The sequence below is a fragment of the Miscanthus floridulus genome, chromosome 8 (assembly GCF_019320115.1).
Source record: "Miscanthus floridulus cultivar M001 chromosome 8, ASM1932011v1, whole genome shotgun sequence".
In the NCBI taxonomy this organism is placed as follows: domain Eukaryota; kingdom Viridiplantae; phylum Streptophyta; class Magnoliopsida; order Poales; family Poaceae; genus Miscanthus; species Miscanthus floridulus.
Window position 1 is genome coordinate 73,063,308 of NC_089587.1, and position 26,029 is coordinate 73,089,336.

General features: G+C 46.7%; 2 protein-coding genes across 2 annotated transcripts; both read left to right on the forward strand.

Annotated features, from left to right (window-relative positions):
• Positions 1 to 17,696: 17,696 nt before the first annotated feature.
• On the forward strand, positions 17,697 to 19,006 carry LOC136472572 (protein ANTAGONIST OF LIKE HETEROCHROMATIN PROTEIN 1-like). The gene is made up of 2 exons (XM_066470272.1): positions 17,697 to 18,200; positions 18,283 to 19,006. The coding sequence occupies exons 1-2, from the start codon at positions 17,697 to 17,699 to the stop codon at positions 18,967 to 18,969; spliced, it is 1,191 nt and encodes a 396-aa protein (XP_066326369.1). The 3' UTR covers positions 18,970 to 19,006.
• A 1,331-nt stretch (positions 19,007 to 20,337) lies between these two features.
• On the forward strand, positions 20,338 to 21,258 carry LOC136469379 (uncharacterized). Its single transcript, XM_066467593.1, has 3 exons — positions 20,338 to 20,358; positions 20,441 to 21,039; positions 21,121 to 21,258. The coding sequence occupies exons 1-3, from the start codon at positions 20,338 to 20,340 to the stop codon at positions 21,158 to 21,160; spliced, it is 660 nt and encodes a 219-aa protein (XP_066323690.1). The 3' UTR covers positions 21,161 to 21,258.
• The last annotated feature ends 4,771 nt before the right edge of the window (positions 21,259 to 26,029 follow it).

Genomic DNA, 26,029 nt, shown 5'->3' on the forward strand with positions numbered 1-26,029 from the left:
GATGGAAGCATAGGGGCGTTTTTGCAAAATGATGCCACCACCGCTGGGTTTTCCCCTCGTGGGCTGGCCTACTCGCGCTGGGCTGCCCGAACCGTTCTGCGCCACGCCTGGGTCGCGCGTGCCCCGCCCGCCTAGGTCGTTCGCCTGCGCTGGGCTGGCATGCCGTCGCTGTCTGGGCCGCTGGCCGCGCCCCCGCGCCTGGGTCGTTCGCCGCGTTGGGCCGCCGGTCTCCTCCAGGCCCCGTTCGCGTTGGGCCTAGGTCACTGACGTCGGCCTGGTTGGTTTGTGAAGCAAGTTTTAATTTAGATTATAAGGCAAACTTGTAAAATCAATATAAAACTGTGTAGTTGTTCAAAAATGATGAAACCAGTTTTGTTAGTCTCCTAAAATCATGATCTACCGGCTAGTATAATTTATTTACATAGTTGGATAATATTCTTAGAAGCTATATAATTAATTTAAGATACTTAATGTTGTAAAAATATAAACTTGTAGGGATTCCCGTGGTAAATTGGTAATAGCATTGAATCTAAAATTCGTACAGTAGGCTCTTGGCAATATTAGGCACTCGTGGTAATTTTTTGTAGCTCCAGAATAATAAGTTGCTAAATAGATAATGATGCCTTATTTTGAATACTGATTAAATCGATAGAATAAAATAAAGAAACACCGTTGGTTTATATAACGAAAAGAATTGTTGAGAAATAACGCCTTATCCGACAACGTGTATGTGTAGCCTAAGTACGGTCATCGTTAGAACTAGCTCGTTCACTTGAGAGACGTAGAGCGTATTTATATGAGTCACGATTGCAGTCAGTTGATCATACCCTTGCAATTCATTACATTGCATATCATTATAGGGACGTCGATGGATCACGGAGTCGTCGGGAGTTGCTGGAGAAATGGTGCTTTTGGAGATCATGTCGCCATGATGGAAAACTAACTTCTGATTATATTTTTCCCAGGCAAGCCCCGGTGCATAACCCATACTTTCTGCAGTTTAAATTATAATTGTGCATTAAGTTTTAAGGAGTTGAATGAAACCCACTTGCATACACATCTTTATTCCTATGAGTCTTACTAGTATGACAGGATCGTGTAGATTGCTATGCTACAGGACTTCGGTAGAAGTCGAGTGATTGCCTGTCACTCGCGAGAGATAGGAAATATATTATTGGATTACTATCACTTGGAAAATATGAAAATGGTGGAAAGGAAAATGGTGACCGGGCAGGGATGTGGTTTGGGTATTGGTGGGTGTAAGAAGTTGTGTCGCCGCGGAGGCGGGTCATAGCTTGGTTACACCGTTTTTCCCTGTCTGGTCGGTTAAGGACCGATCGTTGCATATGACTCTAGGCAGGTCACAGACTTATTATCTCGAGCACATACTTGTGTATGGGCGCTTGGAAGACTTGTTGCTCTCTTGTCGCGGATCCGGCTCTTTCCGGACCGACTGTCAGGGTTTGTTTTTGGTGGAGGAGGTCTTTGCACCGCACTGAGTCCGGGACTCAGGGGCGGGGGCTTGGAGTCCCAGTTTGGACGGGGACCTGGACACCCGGGACAGGAGAGTGATGGGTTGGTCCTGCTTGTGCCCGGGGTACAAGCGGGGCGTGTGTTTTCGGGGTACCCAGCTGGGGGCATTGATTCGTGAATCGCCGGGAAATCCGGTACGGCTTGTCTACGGTTTAGCATCGTAGTAAGAACTGAAAGATAAAAGATGGAAGATGGACAAAGGAAATCTGATTGCTTACCACTTGCTTGAAAGTAGCACAGGTGCTTACATAGAATGGTTAGTTAACGAACCAATGCGGCTATTAATAAAAATCAAATATAAGGACGCACACTTAGTAATGCTTCTTGCAAATGCAATAAACCCACAAGCCAGATGGCCTTGCATATCCTTGGAGTCTTTTCTTTTCTCCTATCGGGTAAGTCTTGCTGAGTACAATTGAGTACTCAGGGTTTTATTCCCCCTGTTGCAGGTGACAGGTGGATGCTAGAGCTGACTCTTGTGTGTGGATACCTCCTGGTGGGCTCAGCGAGGATTCCTTTACGCTGCGATCGTAGTCTTTATTTATAACTCTCACCAAATACTTTTATAAATGAAAGTTGCATAATCTGTTGCCGTAGTCTATATATATCAATACTTTATCATGTCATTAATAGAGGTTTATTTCCGTTGTAACTCTGTTCACATGTTTCTATTCCACTGTTTAATTAAATTATTTATAACTCTGATAATATGATTTCATTCCGCTGTTATATTAATAAATATTATACTCTGATGTTGTATTAAAAGTGATGTAAGAAATGGTTACGAATGATGTAAGCTTTGTTCTCTCATTTGTGATTCTGGTGGCAAAAATGTGGATTTTCGGGTTCTCCCTTGGGGTGTGCCCGACGGAACCGAGTAATCTAGTGTTCTCCCCTGAGTGCTTAGTGTCTAATGGAAGACAAGCACTCCTGTGAGGCATTAAATTAGGCGGTTCTGCCACAGGTGGTATCAGAGCATAAATGAGGAAATAATGCTTCGAAAACCTTTTCTAAACTAAAATTTGACAACCCATTGTTGCAAAAAGTTAGGACGTTTATATGCGAAGTTATATAAGTAGCCCTATTACTATGGTTATGTATCTAGGATAGATGGCACTTTGCTGACTTGGGTAGACTTAATCAAGTTTCTGCAGGTACACTGACTCGAGCATAGTCCGATAGTATCGGCTAGTTACAGGGAGAGAACGATGTGCCAAAACTTTGAGAACGGTTGCCCTATATGTGGCAACAGTGAAAGGACGTATAGGACGTGCATTCATGCATATCCTGCCTATGCATTGTAGTACTCGTATTACTTACAGATACGCCATCCATAGGTGTCACACGTGTCGTATTGTGCACGACTAACTCGTCCTGTTCTAGAGTTAGGTCTGAACTGTGGCTTCGTGTTTCGCGTTCGCCCGTGGTTCACGCCGGTCGTGACCCACGTCTCCCCATACCCCTTTCTGCGCTCTTGTCGGACCCTTACCCTGGAGCCATACTAGTCAGTAATGACATCGCACGTCGCTCGCCTCGAACTCGTGGAATTTGGTCGATCCGCCATAGTGATATCGCGCGGGAACCCTGGTGAACCACGCCAGGACCACTGAATGCTCCGCCTTTATAAGTAGAGCCTGGCTTAGCCATTGGTACCACCACTCAGCGCACTTTAGCTCGCTTAGCTTCTCCTTTGAGCCAGCTTTTCGCTCAGCCTTCCTTGCAACCACCGCCAGAGATGGCAGGAGCCTGGGTTAGCACCTACTGCCTGAATGTTGAGGGGTTTCCCAAAATCCTGCATGCCACCCTGCAAAAGCTCGGAGTCAATGATCGCCCCGAGTATGAGGGCCGTGAGTATGAGGAGCATGGCACCGAGCGGTGTGAGGTTACAGTCTACATCGGGAAGAGTGAAGAGTTCCCTAACCTCACCGAAGCCTGGAGTGTGACCGCAACCGGGTTTAGCTTCATCGACACCTACCAGGTTGTGGCCCGCAAAGCCTTACGGTACCTCTGCCAGATCTATGAGGAGCCCATTGCTCGTACCCCCATGCGGTTCTTTCCACCTTTGGATAGGAACCGGCGGGCATGGAGGGCTCGCATGGAGGCTTTGCAAGGGCGGGATGTGCAAGAGGACAGTCCCACTATGGTGCACTTGACCACGTACCTGCTCGCTCTGGATGAGCAGTACAACCGTCAAGCCTTGGAGCTGAGGGCGTGCCTTCGGCGCGTCGAGGAAGCCGAGGTCTTCAACCGGATGCTCCAGGTGCAGCTTGCCGAAGCGCATGCCAGCGCTGCAGCTGCTGAGAGCCGAGAGGCCACCATGGAGGAATCTCTGAAGGAGGCTGAAGATCGGCATGTCCATCAGCTGGGTGAGGCCTATCTGTTCACTAGGGCCAGGCGGAGGTCGCTGGTTGATGGAAGGCAGGATGCCCCGATCTTGGAAGGGATCCCTCTCCACCCGCCAGAGAGAAGAAGAACCGGTGATGCAGAACCGCCAGCACCTCCACCGTCGGAAGTGTTAGAAGCAGAGCCCTTGATTCCTCTCACTCAGCCATTGCCATAAGAAGATGTAGAGTAGTTGCCTTGGGATGCTGTACCCGTAGTAGTAGTGTTTTTCGTTGCTGTCCCCCGGTATTGTACTCTTACTTGTTGTTCGTCGTCCGTAGTTGTTGAGATCGTCTGACCGTAGGTGAATGCTATGTCGAGAATGGAGCCTGAATGCCTGTACGTTGTACCCGCATAAGATCGTTGGAACGTGCATTTTAATTATTTCGCTGTGTGTATTGCGTTCATTTACTTTAAAGCCTCGTTCAGCGTGCTCCAAGTTTTCAAGGGCGATATTAAGCGGGTTACAAGAGAAGTTGTCATTCAGATGCCAAGCAGATCAGCCGTGATTGGATGTTATTGGACACTGTATCGAATAACTTTGGATGTCCCAACAGAACACTTGAATCTTTTTAAAACAAATCCGTCGTTGGATTTGAATTCCTTGTCCCTTGTTGTGGAGGGAAACCTTTGTTGTTGAATTTTTCCCTTGCGATACCCCCTTACTCTGTGGTCTATGACCCCACTGCCTTCATGGCGTGTAAGTTGGTGATAGTTGCCTGGTTAAAAGCTTATGGTGCCGCGACGAAACCGAGGGCTCCATGTGGAACAGCTGCCACATGTGACGCTGCTCGGCACGCGCTGGTATCGAGGTTGTTAACCAAGTACCTTTACCAAGTTACACCGCCGTACTGTTTTGTTTTAAAGTTTTCTCCTTGAAAATGTTCAGGTGTTCAAACGGGAAATCCATAATGGGGATGCAAAAGTGTGTTTCAAGGTAAAAAGGAGATGGTTTGGAGAAAGGAAGTATGACATGATCTGGGTTTACAGAAAAGACGGATGTGGTCAAGGAAGGTCAGCAGTGGATAGTCAGGAGTAGTTGCAAAAGTCAGAGTGGACGTTTTGTCCCAAGCCCTGTGCTTAGTTGACCGTGCTACGCATGCCGGGTTATTTCGCTACGTGCCCTGCGAACGCCGTCGATGTCGGGTCCATTATCGTCCCGTTTTCGCGTGACCGTGGCATCGTGCAGTGCACACCGTCTTTGTGCACTGTGCGTTGCTCCTTTTCCAGCATCCGGTCGGCTCCCGACTCTCACGCCTCGTCCCCGTACCGGACCCCCCCCCATTTCCCTTTCTTTTCCTTCTTCTTTTGGTGACACGACCGCCCGCACGCCTGCCTCGTCGAGCGGACCTCCTCTACTCTCCTTTATTTCCCCCTCCGTCGCTCACGCAGGGAGCGCAACATGTCCAATCTTATCTCCACTCCGGTGTGTTGCTCCCCACCTCCATTCTCCACTATAAATACCCTTGGTCCTTGCTCTTCTTCTTCATCCTCATTCCCCTCACGTTCCGACGCATAGCTACAAGATCCGGCCGTCACTTTGAAGCTAAGTTCGTCTGTCTGAGGTGATGGTGTGATTTGAGAAGAAGAAAGGATCCGGTTCGTCGAAGAAGTTCAAGTTCCCTTGGTTAGTTGGCCTTAGGATTCACGATGTTTTACTTCTCAGTCGACTGTTTCTGGATCTGTTGGTGCTATGCCATGTTTTGGATAATCATTATCTTGTTGTTTCTCCATTGTCCTCGTCTATCTCGACTTCTAGAGTAGGACTCGGTTGTATCAAGTTGCTCCTAACTATGTAACCCTAGCTCCCCGTGTGGTTTAGTATTCGAAGTCGTTTAATATTTCGTGTAGTCCCTGATCTACGGAATGTAATCGCGTTTCCCCTTTTCTGCTTCCAGTTTCGAATCTCGGGACGAGATTCTTTTTATGGGGGGTTGGTTGTAACACCCCGGTGTTACGATTCTTTTTAGCGCCGCTATTTAGGCCTCAGTAAAGTTTTCGAAACGAGTTTCTCGGATTTTATATTTAAAACGTATTCGACGCGATACGCGAATTCTGTGTGAGTTAGTTTCATGGACTCGAATCAGCGCCCAAGATAAATTACTCAGTGCGCAAAGATATTTAGGAATGTCGAACGACGATTCTAGCGACCGGTTTGTTCTGTTAGATTAAGAATGAAAAGCAACTTTTATAAATAAAATAAAATACATTAATAAATAGAACGATATACATATATATACTCACGTGTTTATTTTGATAAGCACGCTCAGTTGAAAAGCCTTGGTCTAGTGGTATGTTTACGGTTACGTATAGACTCGTTTTAGTCCCTAGATAAATTGGTAACTGGCTAGACGTTGTAAATTGACTAAAGTAGTAAACCGTTGTATATATATATATATATATATATATATATATATATATATATATATATATATATATATGTTACGGCAATAACTCTAAATCAAAGAACGTGTAACTGTGCTAGTTGACCTGCTCCTCTGCAACCTTGTCTGCACCTGTCTGGTCCTTGTCTTAGCTCTGCTCCTCGTGTTCGGAAACACAGCTCACATTAAACCAGGAGCAGCGTCTGCACATGGGTAGATCTTCACATGCATGAATGGCCCATGGGGCACCAGGCAGTAGTCATGGTGAGGTGCGTGTGAACTCTAGGTGAGCCTACGAGCTCACAGCTCAACACAGGCATCGACTTGACTTGACTTGCCCGCAGACCACGTCCAGTGCACATTTACAGCAGTCCTGCAGCGGTGCAGCTCATTTTTACCTCACGGTCCTTGCCTCTGCCGTGCCCACGTGCTGCTGCTCCCTTTCTCTGCTTTTTGTGGACGCCCGCCGCTCTTTGGCCGTGCTCGTGCCCACAGCGCTACTCCGCTGCTCCATGCGCCTCTCCCTCGCTGCCAGCATCACCCGACCACGTGCACCGGCGCCCCTCCTTGCTGCGCCGTTGCCCGGTCCTCCCCGCGTGAGCACACGCAGCCCATGGCTCGTTTCGGACCGCAACCCACGAAGCGCCTAAGCTCTGCGTGCTCTGCGCCATCATCGTGCCCTGTGGCCGCTGTCGTTGCCGCCTCGAGCTCCCGCTTCCACAACCGCCATGGCCGCGTCCACTGCTGCCGTGCCCCTTGTCTTGCACGCCCGCAGCCGCTCATCGTCACCCCTTCCTTTTCCCCTCGCAAGCACGCGCCCCGTGTCTCCGCGCGGACCTGCTGCCCTCGGCGCGCCGTGCCGCAGCACTGGCCGAACCACAGCCACCACGTCCTGGAGCGCCGCTGTTTTTCTTCCACCCACAGCAGCGCAGCCGCCCTTCCTTGGTCTGCTCAGAACCACTACCATCCCGTGCGTCGTGCGCCCGTGCCGCAGCTACTGCCTGGGCCGAGACCGCCGCCACCACGGTGCTCCATGGCCGCTTCCTTCGCCGCTCTGCTAGCGCCGCTGATTTTTCCTCATGCCGCTCCACCTCCAGCGTTGGAGCTCCCTACTGCCCCATCGCCGAGCAGCCACGCCCCCAATCGCAGCGCCCGTTGTGTACTCGCGCCGCACCGACCGCCCGTCGTCATTTTTTCCCCACCACGCACGAGTGCGCGCCGGCCCTCAGTGCTGCCTCTCTCTCTGTCGAGCTAGGGCCTAGCGTGGGTGCAACCGGACGTCCACTTGCCGCGCGGCCGTGCAACTTGTCCTCACCCGGCTGGAAGCCCGATGGTCGGAGTCGATGGCCGGTTCTGACCCCTCCTCTGCTTTGTATCGAAGGGGAGAAGAGGAGAAGGTGAGAACGTATAATTAGTAGTTTTTCGGGGGGTTAGGTGTGAAGACGGTGACTCCCGTGAACAGTAGGAGATGAAATAGATGGAAGCATAGGGGCGTTTTTGCAAAATGATGCCACCACCGCTGGGTTTTCCCCTCGTGGGCTGGCCTACTCGCGCTGGGCTGCCCGAACCGTTCTGCGCCACGCCTGGGTCGCGCGTGCCCCGCCCGCCTAGGTCGTTCGCCTGCGCTGGGCTGGCATGCCGTCGCTGTCTGGGCCGCTGGCCGCGCCCCCGCGCCTGGGTCGTTCGCCGCGTTGGGCCGCCGGTCTCCTCCAGGCCCCGTTCGCGTTGGGCCTAGGTCACTGACGTCGGCCTGGTTGGTTTGTGAAGCAAGTTTTAATTTAGATTATAAGGCAAACTTGTAAAATCAATATAAAACTGTGTAGTTGTTCAAAAATGATGAAACCAGTTTTGTTAGTCTCCTAAAATCATGATCTACCGGCTAGTATAATTTATTTACATAGTTGGATAATATTCTTAGAAGCTATATAATTAATTTAAGATACTTAATGTTGTAAAAATATAAACTTGTAGGGATTCCCGTGGTAAATTGGTAATAGCATTGAATCTAAAATTCGTACAGTAGGCTCTTGGCAATATTAGGCACTCGTGGTAATTTTTTGTAGCTCCAGAATAATAAGTTGCTAAATAGATAATGATGCCTTATTTTGAATACTGATTAAATCGATAGAATAAAATAAAGAAACACCGTTGGTTTATATAACGAAAAGAATTGTTGAGAAATAACGCCTTATCCGACAACGTGTATGTGTAGCCTAAGTACGGTCATCGTTAGAACTAGCTCGTTCACTTGAGAGACGTAGAGCGTATTTATATGAGTCACGATTGCAGTCAGTTGATCATACCCTTGCAATTCATTACATTGCATATCATTATAGGGACGTCGATGGATCACGGAGTCGTCGGGAGTTGCTGGAGAAATGGTGCTTTTGGAGATCATGTCGCCATGATGGAAAACTAACTTCTGATTATATTTTTCCCAGGCAAGCCCCGGTGCATAACCCATACTTTCTGCAGTTTAAATTATAATTGTGCATTAAGTTTTAAGGAGTTGAATGAAACCCACTTGCATACACATCTTTATTCCTATGAGTCTTACTAGTATGACAGGATCGTGTAGATTGCTATGCTACAGGACTTCGGTAGAAGTCGAGTGATTGCCTGTCACTCGCGAGAGATAGGAAATATATTATTGGATTACTATCACTTGGAAAATATGAAAATGGTGGAAAGGAAAATGGTGACCGGGCAGGGATGTGGTTTGGGTATTGGTGGGTGTAAGAAGTTGTGTCGCCGCGGAGGCGGGTCATAGCTTGGTTACACCGTTTTTCCCTGTCTGGTCGGTTAAGGACCGATCGTTGCATATGACTCTAGGCAGGTCACAGACTTATTATCTCGAGCACATACTTGTGTATGGGCGCTTGGAAGACTTGTTGCTCTCTTGTCGCGGATCCGGCTCTTTCCGGACCGACTGTCAGGGTTTGTTTTTGGTGGAGGAGGTCTTTGCACCGCACTGAGTCCGGGACTCAGGGGCGGGGGCTTGGAGTCCCAGTTTGGACGGGGACTTGGACACCCGGGACAGGAGAGTGATGGGTTGGTCCTGCTTGTGCCCGGGGTACAAGCGGGGCGTGTGTTTTCGGGGTACCCAGCTGGGGGCATTGATTCGCGAATCGCCGGGAAATCCGGTACGGCTTGTCTACGGTTTAGCATCGTAGTAAGAACTGAAAGATAAAAGATGGAAGATGGACAAAGGAAATCTGATTGCTTACCACTTGCTTGAAAGTAGCACAGGTGCTTACATAGAATGGTTAGTTAACGAACCAATGCGGCTATTAATAAAAATCAAATATAAGGACGCACACTTAGTAATGCTTCTTGCAAATGCAATAAACCCACAAGCCAGATGGCCTTGCATATCCTTGGAGTCTTTTCTTTTCTCCTATCGGGTAAGTCTTGCTGAGTACAATTGAGTACTCAGGGTTTTATTCCCCCTGTTGCAGGTGACAGGTGGATGCTAGAGCTGACTCTTGTGTGTGGATACCTCCTGGTGGGCTCAGCGAGGATTCCTTTACGCTGCGATCGTAGTCTTTATTTATAACTCTCACCAAATACTTTTATAAATGAAAGTTGCATAATCTGTTGCCGTAGTCTATATATATCAATACTTTATCATGTCATTAATAGAGGTTTATTTCCGTTGTAACTCTGTTCACATGTTTCTATTCCACTGTTTAATTAAATTATTTATAACTCTGATAATATGATTTCATTCCGCTGTTATATTAATAAATATTATACTCTGATGTTGTATTAAAAGTGATGTAAGAAATGGTTACGAATGATGTAAGCTTTGTTCTCTCATTTGTGATTCTGGTGGCAAAAATGTGGATTTTCGGGTTCTCCCTTGGGGTGTGCCCGACGGAACCGAGTAATCTAGTGTTCTCCCCTGAGTGCTTAGTGTCTAATGGAAGACAAGCACTCCTGTGAGGCATTAAATTAGGCGGTTCTGCCACAGAGGCCGAATCCAGCCTCGGCGTGGCCGCCCCCTCCTCTCCCTCTCTTCCCACCGCCGTCGCCCCTCCCCCTCCTCTCCCTCCTCTCTCTTCCCCGGCAGTGGATCCGGCGCGGCCACCCCCTCCTCTATCTTCCCCGACGGTGGATCCGGCGCGGCCGCCCCTCCTCTCCCTCTCTTCCCACCGCCGGCGCCCCTCCCCCTCCCTCCCTCTCTTCCCACCGCTGGTGCCCCTCCCCCTCCTCTCTCTTCCCCAGCGGCGGATCCGGCGCGGCCGCTCCTCCTCTCTCTTCCCCAGCGGTGGATCCGGCGCGGCCGCCCCCTCCTCTCCCTCTCTTCCCACCGTCGGCGCCCCTCCCCCTCCTCTCCCTCTATTCCCCGGCGGCGGATACGGCGCGACCGCCCCTTCCTTTCCCTCTCTTCCCCGGTGGCGGATCCGGCCCGGCCGCCCCCTCCTCTCCCTCTCTTCCCCGGATCCGGCGACCGCGCCCTCCTCTCCCTCTCTTCCCCAGCGTGGCGGGTGGTGGCATGGTGGTGGTGGGCAGTGGTGGCGTGGTGGTGGTGGCCGGCTGTGGCGTGGTGGTGGTGGCCGGTGGTGGCTCGTGGCGGCGGCCGTGAAGCCGTGGAGCGGAGGCGAGACGCAGGGCAAGGGCGCCACCGAGGAGACCGATGGCGGCCGGTGGTGGGTTTTTTTTTATTTTTTCAAAAAAAATGTTTGTGATGGCTTTTTTTATTTTTCAAAAAAAATATTTGCCGAGTGTATTTTGGGCACTCGGCAAAGTCTTTGCCGAGTGTCCGACAAAAAACACTCGGCAAACTAGCGTTTGCCGACAACCAGTTTACCGAGTGTCGTTTACCGAGTGTAACACTCGGCAAACCGTTTGCCGAGTGTTTTTATGGCTTCGCCGAGTGCCCCTGGCACTCGGCAAAGCTCCTAAATCCGGTAGTGTTACTTATGGTTTTCTAAATCATGCTGCTATAGTGTGACTACCACAAAAACTACACACATTTTGATGGGGTGTATGGCTAAAAAAAATGGATGCATACAACCACGACACAGCAGGTGGGCGACTGCAGATGGTAGATATGCCCTCCGTCTGTCGTTTTTGTTTTCCATGCCATATGATTGATTAGATTTATAGAAAATACTGGCAACATTTGTATCTTCAAATAAATTTATTATAAAAATAGATTCAACAATCTATCTAATGATATTAATTTTATAGCATAAATAATACATTTTTTATATATTTTGTCAAAGTTGCTTATCGGGAAGTGAAAACGACATTTATTTAGGGATGGAGTGGGATGCCGCTAATGTGGGTACAAAGGCTGCTGGGCACTCGTGTTCTTTTTGTACAATACGTGGCACTCGTTTTTTCCTTCGCTAATGCTTCCTATAGGGTGTCTGGATGGACGGATGGACCGGACCGCATTCCGTCTCCCGCACTCCGCCTTATCCAGCGTCGCTCGTCAGTCTGCTTCTCTAAAAAAAGAAGACAACGCTGCTCTCTTCTCTAACGCAAGGCTCCTCACCGTGGCCTTCTTCAACATGGCGGCACCGCATCCGCTCCCATCCCGCGCTGCTCCATGCTCCTCTCCCCACTCCATGCCGAAAGGCGTAGCCGCCAGCCCCACTCTACCGCACCGCGGCCTACTCTGGCGGGCCACCGCCGCCATCCCCCACACCGCCCATCCCTGCCTCCATCCCCTACCATGCCATACCGTGCTCCGTCCTCTGTTATGCCTAGGCCAGGCGACCAGGAGAGGTGGGCGTCGCTGGCCGGGCCCAAGCCAGGCACAGGCGTAGCTGGCCGCTGCCAGGCCGCGCCACCATCCTCATCTGCTAGCTTGCCAAAATCGGCCATTCCCCCGCTCTGTGTTGCGTCATACGGAAGAAGAAGGGTGAAAACTGCATGTTGCAAGAGTATGTTTCAACTGTTTCAAATATTTCAGAGGTATGTTGCAAGTGTTGTATATCGATGTTGTAAAAGTATATCGGGATGTTGCACATATTGTAATAGCTATACACGTATGTTTAGTGTATGTTATAAATGTTTTATCTGTTCTAGACGTATGTTGCAAGTGTTTTGTCTAGATGTTGCAACAGTAGATCTAGATGTTGCATATATATGCATGTTGCAAACATATATTTCAAGTGTTTTCAAGTGTTTCATACGTGTGTTTGCAAGTATTTCATCTGGATGTTGGATATATTTGCAATGGTTTTCCGTCAAAAAAAATTCAAGCATTTTAGCAAGTGTTTCAAACACTTGTTTTAAGTATTCATTTGTCGTTTTTTTATGTTGCAACTGTTGCATCTGGATGTTTTAAAAGTAGATCAAGTATTCCATATGAGATGCGCATAGGAAGCGACTGATGACGCGGGCGACGTTTGGTAGAGCAGTGTGGGTGACGTTCAGGACGGGGCGAGCCCACTCCTAGTGCGCTCGTTTATGAGCTTGATGTGCTAGACGCTCGCTCACTCTCTATTCCGGACGCTAGCGTCCAAATCGAACCGTTCAAGCGCTAGCAAAGTTCGTTTTTCCTTTCCTGATAGGCGTTGGGCTGCATGGAACGCACGTGACCACTGGTACCTGTATATATATAATATATAATCCTATATAAATCTTTATTTGGTACCTGTGCACGAGCTTGTGCTTTATGCAACGACAATTTAAACAAAGGAGCAGGGTCTCATCATCATCCTTTCGAGCGTAGGGACTAAACGCTAAAGGGTAAGCACTAAGTCACTTATCATTTAGCCATTATTCGAATAAAGCGGTTCATTAAATGAGCTACACGACCAATTAAATAGGCTAAACGACAATTCAACTGAAATGACCAGCATATCACCATGTAGCATTTATACAATGTTTAAACAGGTTAAATGACCGTTTTGGCGAACAACCTGATAGGTGCCATTTTTCTTACAACTTCAACTTAAAGAAATTATATGAGATGTGACTTCGGCACTACTACTCGGGAGGAGGAAGATGTTAGTTTGGAAGGTCAAGTAGTGCCTATGAAGGATACTTTTCGATATTTAGGATCAATGCTACAGAGGGACGGGGATATTGATGAAGATGTTAGCCATAGAATCAAAGCAGGGTGGATGAAGTGGCGGCAAGCGTCTGGTGTCCTATGTGACAAAAGGGTACCACGGAAGCTAAAAGGCAAGTTTTATAGGACGGCGATTAGACCTGCTATGTTGTATGGTGCAGAATGTTGGCCTACGAAAAGACGACATATTCAACAGCTAAGTATCGCGGAAATGCGTATGTTGCGTTGGATTTGCGGTCATACAAGAAGGGATCGAGTTCGGAACGATGATATACGTGAGAGATTAGGGGTAGCGCCAATTGAAGAAAAGCTTGTCCAACACCGGTTGAGATGGTTTGGACATGTGCAACGGAGACCTCCAGATGCACCGGTGCGTAGTGGAATCCTAAGTCAGGATAGTAACGTGAAGAGAGGCAGAGGAAGACCGAAGTTGACTTGGGTAGAGGCAATAAAAGGAGACTTAAAATGATGGAATATACCTAAAGACTTAGCCTTATATAGGAGTGCTTGGAAGACAGCTATTCACGTGCCTGAACCTTGATTGTTTCTGTTGGGTTTCAACTCTAGCCTACCCCAACTTGTTTGGGACTTAAAGGCTTTGTTGTTGTTGTTGTTGTTGTTGTTGTTGTTGTTGTTCAACTTAAAGAAATTCAACCAAGTGCACTAATAGCACTCAAGGCAAACTCTGAATTCTCATTTATTGGGTTAGATGGCTCTCTCGTAGCTTCACTATCTTCTCTATAAGTGTTGGCAACAGTGGGGTGGAATAGCAGCTACAATGAGCCAAGGGTATAACTTATATAGAAGGTGAAGTGCTACTAGCAGTTGGAAAAACTAGTAGACGCGGACACCATCGGATGATCCGTTTGCCTAATCTGCCTTCACCGGATCGATCATATGGTGACGTTGTGTTGGCCTATTTTTTCTAACGGTCAAAAATGAACATAATAGAATATTCCTCAACGGATGATACGTCGAGAGTCACAAATTCTCCACCAGATCATATGGCGCAGTATCGAGACTTTTAGCTAACTTGCCACAAAGTCAAGCTTAGCCCACTGGATGATCCGCTGGGAGTTACTCATTCTCCACCGAATCATACTTTGCACTCCAGTTAACTAGCCAACTTATCACTAATTCAACTTGGGCTTCATCGGAAGATCCACTGGGGTATCACTAAGTCAACACCGGATCATACGGTGCACATCAGTGGGATGGCCAGTTGGCTGCAGCCAAGGACTAGGCCTCACTAGATGTCTATCGAGTGCCACAAAGGCACAGATCATACGGTGACCACTTAGACAATCCGTCGTGTATCACCCGTATCATTCGGTGCACATTCCGATGCGTTTTTCATGCCCATTTTAAGTCTGATCTCAATCAATTTAACTTCTATGTGATTCTTGACTTAAAACCTATCCAATTGGACCACTTGTACCTTAGCATTGAACGGGAGTAAGCCTCTTATGCATACCAAATTCTTTCACTTGACTTCCTCACGATGCATGCCTTGGAACCCCTTAAGGCCTACTTTGGCAGCCCAGATTCCCTGGGGGATCCCGGTCTTTTCCCTGGGCCAAATCTGCCCCGTGCCGGTCTTCCTGGGCCAACTGTTTACGCCCTTTGGCAGTCCACCAACCCGAGGAACGCAGCCCGCTTCCTCTCGTTTTCCGCGCGGAAGAAATCCACGAGTGATGAGGCCGGGAGGGTTTCCCGTGCCAACCGCTCGCGCAGCTCTTCGCCTCTTCCTCCGCTCGCGTAGCCGCTAGTCGCGAGGCCGCCGCCGTCGCCCCGGCATCCCATCGCCGCCTCTCCTCCGCCTTCTCGACGCTTCGGCTCACGCCAACGGTGAGCCCGCCTACTCAGAGCCTCTCCTCCGCTAGGGTTTCGGTTTTCTTCTCAGACTGTTTCTCGCCGCCTCTCCTCCGCTAGGGTTTCGCCTCAGAGCCTGATCCAGTGCCACCGCCGCCGCCGCCGTCCGCCCGCAGACGCGACCGCGCCGGCTCGATCTCCACCCCTGCTCCGTGACTGCCCCCACCTGGCTGCCTTGCCTCGTCCCAAGAACCGGTGAGCCCTTCCTCTCTCCCAACAATATCATGTTTTATCTGGTTTCGGGTCTCATCCTCTCTTCTCTTTCTTGTAGATCCTGGGGCTGTCGTCGCCACCTCAACGCCCGGCTGCGTGAAGCTTATCCAGTGACGCCGCCGCCCGCCGACCGGACCGCACCGGCTCAATCTCCACTGCTCCGTGACTGCCCCCGCCTGGCCGCCTTGCCTCATCCCAAGATCCAGTGAGTCCTTCCTCCCTCCTCCTTGTCCCTCCCAAGTTTGAGCTTCTGCGACTTGGATGTGTACCTTTTACTCGTAGATGTACATAGGTAGTAGCAATACCAAGAACATGGCGCCTTGGAAAATAATAAGTGAATAGAATATGTTCAGTGTTGCCATCATGTCTGCCATGCTGTCAGTCCCATCCATGTGATAACCGTGATTCAGCTTCGCTATGCGCCATGACGAGATCCCTGCACAGGCCAATGGCCCGAGCACGTAGAACAGCCAGATGCACCAAAACAGGACCGTCAATGGCCATAGCAATGCTATTAGTACTACTAGTAGTGCAGGAATACGAGCGATAAGTAAGTCCCCGGCACTGAATAGTATCATCCAAAATTCCACGAAATATTGTAGATTGGTCTCCCAGCCCTGTAAAATCCTGCGGGCAACAATCATGCATAGTCCGTCAGTGTCCTACCCATCTCATGTGCGCCCCTCCCAAAGTCATTAGTGAGAGAGTCTAGTCATTGCAACTTCGCAGTACATGCACGTAGAGTCTAGTCAGTGTACTTCGCAGTACATGCATGCCTCGGCCTGTTTTGATTGTGGCCTGTCAAGCATGTATGGTCCAGGTAAACAATTCTATCCCCAAAATTCTACAATCGGACGTGTGGCATCAAGAAATAGTAGTTGTTTGATCGGACGTGTGGCAATGGATATAGATGCAGGCCTCAACATATAGGATAGATACTGCCAAAAAAAAGGGATGCAATATCCAACGTTAACATTAACAAGGTGCAGAATTTTGGCATACTATTCTGTTTAACAAGTCATTCAGATAGCATAACAGGATCACATGAAAATGCAACCCATTAAAATGCGACAAGGCAAAACAAGAAAAAAACCTGGAAGAAAACAGCCTCTCCATGCCCACAGACATTGCAGCGGACAGTCTTGGTTCTGGGAAGAGTTGGGTCAGAAGTAACATCCTGCAAGACCTGCGTTCGCTCCCCAGCCGTGTGGTGCACCTCGTTCCGATAGACACAGTTATTGTCAGAGACCTCCTGAATCAGACCAGCAATAGTACTGTTAACTTGTAAGCAGAAGAAAGGATGTTTGAGGGATGGAAAATTATTCAATTCACCATTCATTAAACACAGATATGACTAACACTGTAGGACAAGTGTAGTATTTTTCATGGTGCTCATGGTTGCAGCACTAGTGTCTTCTTCAAACCCTAAATAGAAACCAGAGAGATTTCAGATTGTCCAATGGTAGAAACGGAACAGCTAAATTTATCTTGTATCTCTGTAGTGAATTACCATCTGATTATTCTTGATACAGTGAATTACAAATCGCATTGCAATTTTAAAGTGCAGTTGGGAGATTTGAGGATAAGTTAGAAAAATATAAGCTCCCTACAACCGAGAAATGAAATGGTAAATTTGTGAATTTTCCTTAGATGCGGTATCTGACAGACACAGAGACATTTATTAACCTGATGGCATCAACAGGGGTAAAGTTTTCCTGGTATAGTTGTTTGATCGATAGACGCAATAGTAGTTTTGATTGATGCTGCTGATTGTTTGATTGCTTTGGATTCGGGAGTTGTGTGCCTGTTGTTGCTTTCACCTTGTTTCGCCGGTGCTCGCTCTTTTGATTGCAGCCAGCCATGGGCCAAGGTGCCTTTTGATTCTGCCCTTGGCTCCGTAATGTCAGATTCATGTAACATTTTTGAGATATATATATTAGCCTGCAAACATCTTGGTTGTCTGGAGTGTCTCCCACTTCATTTCATTCTATCTGCAATCTGCAGCCTACTGTCGGAGCCACAGACAGCTGTAATGCTAACCAAACCTCTCCAAGTATAGAATGTTATAGAAAATGATTAGGTACTTCTGACTTTTTTAGACTTTTAATACTTGTTTTCTCTACTTATAATACTTGTTTTCTTAACTTTTTTAGACTTTTAATACTTTGAATCTGCCCTTCTAATACTTGTTTTCTCTACTTTGAGTGCTCTCCTTTTCTCTAGTTGATTTGAATTGGTAATATATATGTAATAATATAATTTCATATATGTAACACTAGATGGCTTCTTGGGAAGAGCTTGCTAGGAATTTTTTGTTGGAAGAGGAAGAAGAAGATGAGGAGCTATTCTTTGTTCTTCTCCCTGCTGTAATGCCCTTTCTTGATGAAGAGAAAACACCTGAGCATACCTCTTCTCTTTCTGGTGCTAAAAAGGTTAAAGAGATCCTCGAAGGACACGAGAATTGGTGCAAGGAAGAATTTAGGATGGGGGCTGAAATATTTAGAACTATAGCAAACTTTCTCAGGGCCGAGAACTTGCTGCGTGACACACGTGGTATGAAGATTGAGGAGCAACTTGGTATTTTTATGTTCATGCTCTCTCATAATGCAAGCACAGAGAGGCTAAAGAAGGAGTTTCAACATAGTGGTGAGACAGTGCATAGGAAAATATATGATGTCTTCAATATCATTCCAACATTAACCCAAAAATTCATCAGACTTCCGAATCCAAGCCACACACACATGAAGATTACATGTGACCCTAGATTTATGCCATTCTTTCAGGTCGGTTAATACATACAGTACACTTTCCTTAATACCATTCCTAAATACAATCCAAATCTTTAGTAAATTTTCTTACCTGCAGAACTGCATCGGCGCTATCGATGGTACGCATGTCCCAATCACAATTGGACAAGACAAGGCCAGTCCCTATAGAAATAGGAAGGGGACACTATCGCAGAATGTTATGTTTGCCTGTGACTTCGACTTGAAGTTCACTTTCATCTCATCTGGTTGGGAAGGATCCGCATCTGATGCAGGAGTGTTGTGGTCTGCTCTTAGCAAGGGATTTACTGTGCCAGCGGGCAAATTCTATCTTGTAGACGGTGGATATGCAAACACACCATCATTCCTTGCTCCCTACCGAGGAGTTAAGTATCATCTCAGTGAGTTCAGGAGACGTGGCCAGAGGGGAAATGCATATGCCAACTACAAGGAATTGTTTAATCATCGGCATGCGATTCTTCGAAATCACATTGAGAGGGCCTTTGGGGTTCTCAAAAAGCGGTTTCCAATTCTGAAAGTGGGGACACATTACCCAATTGAATCTCAAGTTATGATTCCAGCAGCTGCTGCTGTGTTTCACAACATCATTAGAGGGTTGAATGGGAGTGAAGAGTGGCTAGACATCCTACCTGATAATATCAACCCATCAAATTATGTCGACATGCCAGAGGGAGACACTAACTACCCAAGTGAGATGGAATCAAACCATGGAAATACCCTACGAGACCAGATAGCCCATCAGATGTGGGCTGCCTACAATGTGTAGGATAGTAGTGTTTGGAATGTAATTTATGAGTTATGAGTTATGTATTTCTGTAATACATTATGTGATCCAACATTCTGTAATAAATTCTCCAATACATTCTATAATATGTTATGAGTTATGCATTTTCTGTGTGATCCAACATTCTGTAATAAATTCTCCAATACATTCTATAATATTTTATGAGCTATGTATTTCTGTAATTATTTCTTGCAGCAATGTCGAAATCAAGGGCTACATGAAACTCTAGATATGAGAAAGGGCTTGTTGACATTATGAGGGACCATGTGAACATCCCCTTGTTCAGGGGTCAGAATGGATGGAGTGGAGAGTGTTGGAGAAGTATCTCAGAGAAGTTTACCCAAATGTATCCTTTAGCATGCTTCACAAAGCAGCAGCTACAAGAGAAGGAAAAGAAGCTAAAGGGCAGCTGGAAGGCGATACATGTAGCGTTAAAGGATAGTGGTGTTGGTTGGAATGACTCATTGGCCATGGTCATTGCGGAACCAGAAAAATGGAAGAAACTGATCAATGTAAGATTTTTTCACTAAACCAAAAAATTGTTGCCATATTCTGGTTGCAAGTACTAACTATGCTGTTGCCTTGGTATTAAATAGGATAATGGAAAAATGGCTAGGTTCCAGAAGAAGCCGTTTCCTTTATATGAAGACTGTACGTCATTGTATGCTGTTATGTTATTTAAAACTTCTCTCTAAGGTTATGTAGCTTTTTTTTCTCGCCTTTGCTTTGCTTTCCTATATGCTGCAAAGGCACACCGTTAAAAAAAAGGAAGAAAGAAATAAGGAGATCTATAGTTCACATCAACTGAGCACTATAGTGTTAGATCAGCATTTGCATAACCAGTTCAGTTTTGTGATGATATTTTAAAACATTACAACTCGTTGGGTTAACTATAATTTGGCTAAATGTGATGCCTGAACCCCAGGACATCAATGACGCACAATACTTTTATCTAAGTATTTTTTCTTATTCCCTGTTTTCGTGAGCACAACTTGGAGAGCTGCAATTGTTCTTGTTCTTTGTCTTTCTCTGTGAGAATGACAAACCTTGAAGAATAGAAAAACTGCAAAAGAATAGAAGGTTTACCAAAACTTGTTCATTGGATGCCACATAGCTTCTGTTGTTGGCATGTCTTCATCACAAGCCTGTTCATCAACCAATACGCTTCACTTTCAGCAGACAGTAGTACACATAAAGACAACTAGTGTATTCCATTACGTTTGGTACCAAGAATACATGATTGCATGAAACATGACGATTACTGAGAAATATTGTTGACATTACATGGCTAATGCCAGCAAACCCTGCATATTAAATTTGCACTGATGTAGCAACCCTGCAGTATCAGTTATGACGCTTCTATGCCCTCTGGTCTAACCTACTGAAGAGAAGAAAAGACAAAAAGCATGCTGAAACAAAGTTGTGATTTAATCAGTCCTGATTTAAACCATAGGAAGTGTTCCTATTTTTCGCCCACCCATCAGTTTCTAGTAAAAGTAGTAACTCTTCCTATTTTTTTTGCATAGGAAGTGTTGCTACAGGAGATCTAAACTTCACATCAACTGAGCACTTGCAGCCTGCTCCTCTTGTTCCTATTGCTGCTCCAGCTGCTCCGGCTGCTCTGGCTGCTCCAGCTGCTCCAGTTGCTCCTGTTGCAGTGTCTGATAGCACAAGTCCAGGTGCTACTTTTGATGGGCTAGACGTCTCAAGTGCACGCAATGAAGCTCAGTCTGCACCTTCCAATCAAGATTCTGTGCAAGGAACGAGTGGTGGGAGAAAGCGTAAGCAAAGTCACATTGGTGCTGCTATTGATGGTTTTGTGCAGTTTAAGAAGATACAAACAAGTAAAACAATGGAAGCACTCAATGAAAAGAAGAAACAAGACGAAGCATTTTCAGTCGACAAGTGTCTCGATGAAGTTGATACAATGGAACTTACTGATGTGGAGAAGGCGTATGCTATGAATATCTTCAAATCTGAGATAGATAGGGAGGTATTCATGAAAATGAAAAACAAAAATGTTCGCTTGATTTGGCTCAAACAGCAGATTAGGTAATAATGCTTAGCTGCCACTGGATTAGTTTACTTTGGTATGTCTTAGCTGCTAATGCTTTTCCTTGTGCTTACTTGCAGTGCTATCTGTAGAGGCAATGTTGGTGGAGGCAATGTTTGAATTGAGAAGAAAAATGCAGCTGCAGTCATTGTATGCAGGTATATTATTTGAACAGCAGCTTGCACTTGCCAACAGCTATGACTGCCGATTGATCTTATTTTTTATTAGCCTAGGAATTACCTGTTCTGCGTAGTATGCTACTGCTGCTTCTATATGTGTGGATAATGAACTAGTTATATGTGTAGATAGAGATAGAGGACTGCTTTTACTTAGTCCAGTTATATGTGTGGATAATGAACTAGTTATATGTTCCTGACTAGTTATATGTGTAGATAGAACTAGTTATATGTGCTTCTATATGTGTGGAGTGATAGTACTGCTAACTGTGATAGTACTTCACTGGAGCACATAATCTTGGATAGATGCATTCCTTCCACTGTATCCATACTAAGTGCCACAAAACCGTATCCAGTCTTGAGATTTGAAAGTTCAGCAAGTAGCCAATACTTAGTCCAGTGCAATCCAGATTTATGCAGGGGATTACATTGAAATTTCTTATGGTACAATCTTAGGACTTCCTTGATAGACCTTGACTCAGCTTTCGCTTCACCATGTTTTTTTACTGTGGCTACTATAGTATGAGCCAACTTGAAGCCCTAAAACACTAGCTTCACAGGCTTGAACACCTATCTAGCTAGCACTTGCATAACCTTTTTAGGCTATGTCAAACAGGCCCTTACAACTATGTTGCCAAACAAATTGGCCGCAGAGGATCACAGATTGGATGCTTGGGGATCATCTTCCTGCGTCCTGTTACCCGCACCCAACTTTGATTAAGGGAATGATGACAAGTTGCCAGCAGCTACAACCCATGCAAGCACTTTTGGTCTTTTGCTAGAGCCAGCAGAACCACCTTGGGCAAAGCTGGTAATCTTAGCACGCACCACATTGAGCTCCAAACCAAAAGGCAAGTAGCCAAGTACCAGGAGATTGCATATGCCATTACAATATGCGTGGAAGATTAACTTCTTCTGCCTCTTTACTCCATGCTTCAGTCCCTTTCATGCAGGGGAGTTGGGCCAGCCAGAGCCGGCCAGGCCCCTGCCGGGCGCCGGTCTTAAAAGAAACTTTGCAGACAGACTGATGGATTTTACTATTCCGTTGTAGGAGTATTTATAGATTCTTTTGCAAGTCTTAGAACTTTTCCCTGATCTGTCATGCATGGTTTGTCACTGTGAGAAGTTATTAGGATCATAGGATGTGCCATGAATCCGATCAGAGGGCTGGTGCTTGCAGTTCAGATTACACGTTCGTGTGCAGTTGTGCACAGTTTGTCTGATCAAAGAATTATTTTAGGCTAGCAGAACCATTCATGCATGGCTGGCACCTGGCACGCCATTATTTTAGCATGTTTGCTGTATATCTCTTCCCCAAAACATTCTGCCATTGAAGAAGACGCCTACTAAACTGGAAGAGACGAAGACGAAAGGTGGATACTCTAGTACTGTGATGGCGTAGATAGGTGGATACTCTAGTACTGTGAGCCCTTACCTATGAATTAGTCCTGTAGGCTTGTAGCTGCAAGCTATTTTACCTATGAATACTATTGTGCGTAGTAATGACAATATTTGCTATGGCATGCCACATGTTTACCCTTGGTTCAAGTTGATGTATCCTAGCAGCACTAGATTAGTTTACTTTAGGTATGTCTCTAAGCTACTAATGTTTTTCCTTGTTTACCTGCAGGGTTTTTGGTGTGGAAGCAAATGCAGCTGCAGGGGACATTGTTTTCAATTTTCTAAGACGTACCGAGGTTCAGTGCAGCTGCAGTAGAGCAGAGCAGTGACTTGGCTTTCACTAGATTTTAGATGATAGTTAGACATGATGTCAGATTTGAAATATTTATGTATTTGTATAGAGACTTATTCGACTTGGCTTTCACTAGATTTCAGATGATAGTTATTCCGTTTGGTACTTTGGTTGCATCCTCCAACTCTGTGCTTGTCAGCTTCTGGTACATCAGTTGCTCCTTGGTTTGCATCTTTTCCTACTCGAAATGCATGTCTGCTATGGCATTCCAGTTTTTTTTCTTTTCAAGTTTCCATTCAGTCTTTCATAATAGTGATTCAGTTTTTTTTTAACTTGTTGGCCATCAGGGTTGCTGTATGTAGCCTTATTCATAGTATGACTGTGCAGTGCTCTGACATTGATATGTAGTGACTTTTTTATATTTTTCACCTCCTTTTGTTTTTTCTTTTTTTTCCTGATATTTCCTGATTTTTTAAGACATGGTTTCTCAATTATCTGTATTGCATCCTCCAACTCTATGCTTGTCAGCTTCTGGTACATCAGTTGCTCCTTGGTTTGCATCTTTTCCTACTCCAAATGCATGTCTGCTATTGGAGCTGTCCAAAATGGCTGGAAAAAGTCTGCCAAACAACGGCAGGGCAGCTTCCCCGTACGTGGATATCTTCCCAGCGGTAAGGGGGGGAATGGATGGGCCAAAAGATTTATCCGCAGGGGCTACAGTCCCTGGGTTTATTTCCCCATACTGCCAAAGTAGCCCTAATAGTATGACAAAAAAAAGTCCTAATGCACTCTACAACGAATGTCTCTAAGCACCAAGCTTATATTCGCCAAATAAAGTCCTTGGTCTTCAAGAATAGCTTTTGCACCGTATGTCATCATACATCTTCTAGGACGAGACATCTGGGTCATTATTGTTGTTAACCAATGTGATTATTCGCTGCAAAACATATGTTAGTCCACGAGAACATGGGACCATCAATCACCTAAACCTCAAATCACTAATTGGGGCCTAGATGCATTCACAAGGACTGCATGGCACCCTCGTGCTAGGCAGTGAGGGTCAGGATCGCCTAAAAGTAGGTGTCGAGAAGTGGCCAGTCGTCGGGGTCTGATCCTAGCTCGCGAAGGGCCACTACCGACACAAGAATAGACAAGAAATGCGTACAAGAACTACCAAACCATCAATTTGGTGGGGGAGGCAGCCTCTCCACTAGTGGAGAATGAGAAGGGCAATTTTAGAGGGCAGAGGAGATGGAGAGTAGCTTTTTTGTGTTCTCTAAATTTCTGTTAGAGACAATTTCTTGGAGGTGCTTCTCTCTTTGATTGGAGAACAAATTAAGAGGGCACTACGACTCACAAAAGAAAGAAAATACACGCGTAAGCGTGTTCTCGAAGGAAAAATGACAAAAGAAAGAACAAGAGCAAGTCAAGTCATCGGTGGACTAGTGTTTCTGCGCTTCAAAGCTTCACCAGATCGAGAGAGATAGATATATATAGAGAGAGAGACCTACACAGGAGCCTCTCTCTCTCTCTCTCCGGCTATGCCTATGTGGCTTTGTCGTGGGCCTCTTCTTGGAATGCGTCACATGTGTGAATGCCAGTGTACTCGTTCAATCCTTTTTCTGTTATCATTGATCAGGTTGCTTTGATCAAGCACATGCTTGCTGGTCATGCCGGGGACATAAGCCGCCAATATGCTAGCTTCAACTTTTCAGTATATTACCTTCATTATGTAAGCACAAAAGCGTGGTCTATCAACATGTCTTAGCATTTCTCTTTTGTAGTTAGTGGAGCAGTAAAGGAAAGGTTAGCAGGAGAGTGTGAATGAAAGAATAAAAATAAAACAAAGCAAGGCAATAATTATGCCCTGCGTCCATGATGACCTTTGACAAGAAAAAAATCATATTTTTATCTGCAGGCTAGTTTTAGAGCGGCCAACTAGACACTGCACTTGTGAGAAGAGCGACATGCCTATTTTGAAGTGGCCGTATTTCGGATGGGAAACTAAGCGTATGGGGTTTTCGTCAAGTATGGGTGATTGTCTTTCAATAAGTTTAGTGCTTAGTTTTGCGTAAATATGTATAGCCAGAGGCTAGCTGTTTATGTAATGCTTGCATCTTGTTGTTATAGCTAATCCAAACAACACCTAACTGATAGGTAATAGTTCATGTTAGCAATGAATTATGAGCCATATAACTATATTATTGCTATCTACCAGTAGGTTGAACAAGGTCTAAGAAGGGATTAACGTACTACGGTTGACCGCGCCTAGCACGCCTACATGCATCTACATGTGGCAGGTCTCCGTGTTTAGGATGCTAGCTAGTCGAATTCCACGCTCTCCGATCCAGCGCCAGCACCAAATCCATGATAGATACACTTCCAATCAAACAATCGTCCATTTGCTCTGAAGATTCGTCAGGCTTGTTTGACCCCAACACAGAGAACAGTGACTATTGTATTAGCATGCTGCGTCGACACAGATGAGGTCTTCCTCTGCATGCTGCGCGGCAGCCGAGCGTGATTGGCCTGGATCCTTGTTTGACAGATGGTGCCGTGCGGTGACGGCTGCGCGCATCTCGTCGGGGCGCCTTGCTGTGGAGCTTCTGCTGCCGCCGGCGCCGTACGTCATGTGGCGTCATCGTCCAGATCAGCCAGCCGTCATCCTTGGCGTCGTGTGGCAGTTGTGCGTGATGGAGATATATGGCAGTTGGCGCAGCCAGGGCGCATAGCTGCACTCCCGTCCGATGCCCGGGACGTCCTTCTCCGTTGCGCTCCTCCAGGCGGCCGGTCACGGCATCGGTGCTCGTCTGGGCGGCGCCTGCTATGGCTGCGTCTCCCGTGTTTGGCCGGCCTATCGTTCCTGGCGCCTCGCGGTGGCGGCGCTGCCTTCCTGTATGTGATCCCGCCGCCCTAGCTGTGTGCGGCCGTCGTTCCGGCCGGGCAGAGCTGCTGGCATTGGCATCGATGGGGAGCTTCCGGTCACCAGTACTGCTAGCTGCGCCGCCGTCCTTCATCTTCATACATGGCGCCTGGTGGTTGCCTGGCAGACCGCAAACGTCTCCACTTCTTGCTTGATGGCGCCCCGGCCCGTATGTGCCTGCGTCGATCTCCTTGGTG